This window comes from Glossina fuscipes, unplaced genomic scaffold (assembly GCF_014805625.2).
Source record: "Glossina fuscipes isolate IAEA_lab_2018 unplaced genomic scaffold, Yale_Gfus_2 1, whole genome shotgun sequence".
Taxonomy (NCBI): domain Eukaryota; kingdom Metazoa; phylum Arthropoda; class Insecta; order Diptera; family Glossinidae; genus Glossina; species Glossina fuscipes.
Window position 1 is genome coordinate 17,483,558 of NW_023998415.1, and position 5,619 is coordinate 17,489,176.

Consider the following 5,619-nt stretch of genomic DNA (forward strand, 5'->3'; position numbering starts at 1 on the left):
GTATGTATGTATGTATGTATGTATGTATGTATGTATGTATGTATGTATGCATGTATGTATGTATGCATGTATGCATGTATTGACCCTTAATGTGCCATAATAGAAACAAATTTATCTGCAAATATCCTAAAAATTATGACATACAGCCACAACATATGTCCGCATCGTCTTATGAATGCGTTGATTTTAAACGTTTGGAATTCGAAAATTCGTTTTTGTTATTCTTCAAAATGGTATCAAAGTGCACACACAGTACACAACAAAGTTAAATTTGAATATGGATTAGTTTAGTGTCGCTTGTTTACGTTATTAAATGACGCTTACGTTATGGAAAAGAAACTTATAAACAACGTCGACGTCGATGTCGTCAGTTTCATCATTTCGAAATCGAAACAGATTGAAAATTAATGTGTGAACGTAAGCAAAGGTATTGACTTTTTCGATAATTTAATGCGTTATAATAAAATATGTTTACCTCTTGCTCGGTTATCAACGTTCATCAAACGTCATTTTCAATAAATGTTAATACTTTGGCCCAATATTCGTCCAACTTTCTTCAAATTCATTATTATCCAATGCTATCAAAATGTATTCGGCCGCTTAGTTATGTCGCTAAGCAACTTCGTAAAGAAGATTTGCCGGACCAGATTGTTTTGAACTTGAGAAGAACAGTAACTACGAGAAAGTTTGATTTTTCAATTTTTTTTTTTTTTATTTCTTTTTTGCTAATCTTGAGCCTCTTTTAGTTTGCCGCCGCAAGAAGTAAATGAGCTAAATTAAATTACTGGTACACTTGCCTGCCATCATTTGCACACATTTGCATATTGTATATATAAATGTATTTATCTCAATGTAAATTATATTATGTATAATTGATAGCATTTATGGTCGGTGGGATGTACGAAGATCTTACAATTAGTATTTAATTTGTTTCAATTTTTAGAAATTCTCCATCATACTTGACTTGAAATAGAATCGTCTCGCGCGATACTCAAAAATATGCGAGTGATAAACTATCTGCCTTGATCTTGCCTAGGATAGCATTCTGAGCTTGTTTACTTTCTAATTAAACGGCGGAATCTTTCAAACCCGCAATAAGTCCTTTTCCAAAAAAAAACAAGAACAAGAAAAGAACAAACAAAAAAAAAAAAAAACACTAAACATTAAAACGCAAGAGCAGTCGAGTAAGGCTCGAGCTAAGAATCGCCTCTAATAAGTTAGTATTCGCGGATTCAAATCTTAGTATGGTAGAGTTGTTCGCAAAGAAGGCATAATATTTGCCGATTTGACACACAGATCTACTCGGCTGCGGCCATCTCTTTATAATCATTCCCTCTCTTCACTTCTTCTTCCTCCCCTGAGTGATTTGAAAAAAATATGTATATACAGAAGGCAGTGGTACTCTCAATTTATACTGTACTGTAGACGTGTCCTTTGACCTTAACTTCGCTAATTATCAATATGAACCTACGTGCAGGGAAATGTTTATTATACGCGTCAACATAAATGGACAGACAGACACACCGTCGAATGGCCATGCTTAGACCGATCCGGAATTTGATCCTGATCAAAAATATATATGTAGACTTTAAACGCACTCATAACCTTCGGTGGTAGGTCAATGCATAGATAAAACAAAAACGAAATCTTAAATTGTATACAAAGGTCGGATTAATTATAAAAATTTAACAAAATTTAAAAACTTTAAAATTTATGGTAAGATAACGACAGTAAGATATATGCACTGGCGATCCTGTCCCGAAGCAACATAGAATTCTGGATCGAATTAACCATGTCTTTCCATCGGTCCATTGCTCAGGTTAGCTCAAGCTTATCAATAATTGCGATCATTAATATGAAGTTTATTGCGATTATTTGTGAGAGTCAAGGTATAAGGCGATTGCCAGACTCGACGGTAACTAGACAGTTTCATGTAAGAGCTCTTGATGGAATATAATTTTCTGACTTTACCCTTAACATATATAATATTAACTTTCAATAATAAATATTCCTGGTTTTACATTTTTTTAACGCGCTCGTGGTTCTCGCACTGATCTGTTTTCCTTTTCTTTTTTAATTATTCATTTTCAGGGAAGGCAATCATCCCGATGATTATTCACGTGGTCTCACGTATCGAAAATTGTTGGAGGAAGTCTGCCGTTTCGCTAATGTTCTTAAAGATCATGGCGTTCAAAAAGGCGACCGTGTGTCGATTTATATGCCTATGATTTTAGAATTACCGATTGCCATGTTAGCATGCGCCCGTATCGGCGCTGTACATTCCATTGTTTTTGCTGGCTTCTCTCCTGATTCGTTGGCCGAACGTATGTTTGATTGTAAAGCTAAGATTTTAATAACCGCCGATGGTGCTTGGCGCGGCGAGAAACCTCTGTACCTGAAGGCTTTATGTGATATTGCTTTAGAGAAAGTCGAACAGATGGGTCATTCCGTAGAAAAGTGTATTGTGGTTTCACATTTAAAACGTGTTACTCCGTGCCAGGAAAATCATGTCGAACAAGATATTCCGTGGGCAGACGATCGTGATTATTGGTGGCATGAAGAAATGGAAGATAAAGAGCCGGCCTGCTATCCTGAATGGATGGACGCAGAAGATCCACTTTTCATGTTATACACTAGTGGCTCAACGGGTAAACCGAAAGGTGTACTACACACTACGGCAGGTTATCTATTATATGCTGCCACTACCTTTAAAATTGTATTTGATTATAAGCCAGGCGATGTTTATTGGTGCACTGCCGATATTGGCTGGATTACTGGTCATACTTATGTAGTCTATGGGCCTTTAGCCAATGGCGCCACATCAGTAATGGTATCTTTCTTTCATTATTTTCTTTCATTTGAGACTTTTTTTTTACAAAATTTTATTTTTACAGTTCGAAGGCACTCCCTTCTATCCGGATAATGATCGTTATTGGGCCGTTATCGATAAGTATAAGGTCACTCAATTCTATACAGCACCTACAGCCATTCGAGCTTTAATGAAATTTGGTGAAGGGCCCATAATGAAACACAAATTGGATAATTTAAAGTACGGCTAAAAGCAAAGCAAGATAACAGGAATTTTTTGCTCAATTTTGCAAATTTTTTAACAGGGTCTTGGGTAGCGTAGGCGAACCTATTAATCCAGAAGCCTGGCTGTGGTATTATCGTAATATAGGTAAAGACAGATGCTCTATAGTGGATACTTTTTGGCAAACTGAAACTGGAGGCCACGTTATCACACCTTTGCCCGGTGCTACACCCATGAAACCAGGTTCAGCTGTAAGTATATAATCGGAAAACAAAAAACCTATACTACATTAGGTAATTAGCACAATCTTTAGCTTGGTCGTACGTCCACTTAAAGTAACAATTTCACATTCAAGTACATTAAAGGTTTTCTTCAATATCAATCACTTATAATTAGACAAAGGAAGCGAGGCAGAAAGCGAGGAAGAGTAAGAGAGAGAAAGAGAGAGAGAGAGAGAGAGAAAGTGGTATCTGATTGCGACGAGTTTTTTAGACAGTTTTTTACATAATATTGTACGATATGATTACACATGCATGATATGATTACACTCTCTTACGGTATTAGAAAGCAAGCATTACAGTCGTAAGAGCAACGTGTATAGAAGTACTCATCGTAAAAGAATCGATGCGAGATAAAACTATATCCATTCGTAAGACAATTTATCTAAAAAAACCTATAGAAAGATCGATACAAGATCGACTACAGCTAACACTTACAACGTTCGTAGGACTATTGACAGAAATGACGGTAATTGTATTAATAATAGCAAGAGTGTCTACCTTTCTTCAGTACTATACTACTATATTGTCGACTTTAACTACTATAAACTATAAATAGTAATTGTGTTAGCTGCTTTGAGTATTTTTATTAGTACGAGCAGGAGAAGTAGATCTAGTAATTAACTCTGACAATAAAAGCATTCACGTATTAATGCAGTGTTCTTTGTTGCTTTCTTTGCGATTTTACAGTCGTTTCCATTCTTCGGAGTTAAACCCACATTATTAGATGAAAGCGGTACTGAAATTAAAGGTGAAGGTGAAGGTTATTTGGTTTTCTCTCAACCCTGGCCGGGTATGATGCGTTCATTGTTTAACAATCATGAACGTTTTGAGGAAACCTATTTCACAAAATTTCCCGGTTATTATTGTACTGGCGACGGTGCTCGGCGTGATGCTGATGGTTACTTTTGGATAACCGGCCGTGTTGACGATATGCTCAATGTATCGGGTCATCTAATGTCAACAGCTGAAGTAGAATCCGTTCTAACCGAACACAATCGTGTGGCGGAAGCGGCTGTGGTATCACGACCTCATCCCGTTAAAGGTGAATGTCTTTACTGTTTCATAACGCCTAATGAAAATGAAACATTTGATGCAAAATTGGTTGGGGACTTAAAGAAATTGGTTAGAGAGCGAATCGGACCATTCGCTATGCCTGACGTTGTACAGCATGCACCCGGTTTGCCGAAAACTCGTTCCGGCAAAATAATGCGTAGAGTTCTACGTAAAATAGCGATTAATGATAGAAATGTCGGCGACACCTCGACATTAGCGGATGAAAGTATTGTGGAACAGCTGTTCGCCAATCGTCCGCAAGAGACTAAGTAAGAAATTTCGCAATATAATATCATGAGAGTGAAACAAGGAAATGCAAACACAATTTGGAAGATAAGATAAGTCTTAAAAAAAAATAAATAAATAAGCAAAGCTTCCCCTATAAATCTAAAATATGTCTATGGGATTGGCAAAAGAGCAAATAGAAAGTTGCTTTCAATACATTGTTGTTGTCATTTGTTCTCTGTCTTTCTCGCGTTCTCTTTCATACTATGTATCCGCCTCTGGCAACCTCTAACAAAAATTATTATAAAATCTCAAGCTTTTATGTAGCCATACAAAAACACACGTATATATATATATATATTATTTGTTTATTTTATTTTTATTATTTATTTATATTAAATATGTATGGCTTTTTTTAAGAGGAACTAAGCTTAGAATTGTAAGTCTTTAATAATATGAAACGAATGTACACATGATAAAACATTTACGCACACACACACACACACACACACCCAGACAGCCATTCAATAATAATATTCTGCACATTCTTCAATTCTTAAAACGTGTGAGTCATTATTATTTGTTTTAAAATGCAAAAGGCTAACATACACACACACACACACACATACACACAAACACACACAAACACACACACTTACCTATATATGTAGATATGTTTATTATTATTATAACTATTATTAATATTTATACATAGATGAGTTTTTTTGCTTTTGTTTGTTTGTACACGTATATACGCTGTAGTTGCATGTAATTCAATTTTTCCCTTCTTTAGTCTTCATTTTTCATAATTATATTTGAACAGAATATCTATTATTTGTAATCCTTTGGTTTCAAACTGTTGAATAGTAAAATAGAGAGAAAACGAAAATGCAAAAAAAGTAAAAAATCATTATTATTAACGAAAATATTTATGCTAACAGATTTTAAGTATTTTTGAAAAAAAAAAAAAATTATATATATATATATATATATATATATATATATATATATATATATATGTATATATAC

General features: G+C 34.9%; 1 protein-coding gene across 1 annotated transcript in view; it reads left to right on the forward strand.

The window, feature by feature from the left end:
* The window catches only part of LOC119631592 (acetyl-coenzyme A synthetase), an 18,903-nt gene extending 13,691 nt beyond the window's left edge, over positions 1 to 5,212 (forward strand). The window contains exons 2-5 of the mRNA XM_038023948.1: positions 2,092 to 2,830; positions 2,895 to 3,049; positions 3,114 to 3,282; positions 4,000 to 5,212. Of these exons, the coding sequence (XP_037879876.1) occupies positions 2,092 to 2,830; positions 2,895 to 3,049; positions 3,114 to 3,282; positions 4,000 to 4,638 (1,702 nt within the window). The 3' untranslated portion in view covers positions 4,639 to 5,212. The remainder of the gene's footprint in view (positions 1 to 2,091; positions 2,831 to 2,894; positions 3,050 to 3,113; positions 3,283 to 3,999) is intronic.
* The last annotated feature ends 407 nt before the right edge of the window (positions 5,213 to 5,619 follow it).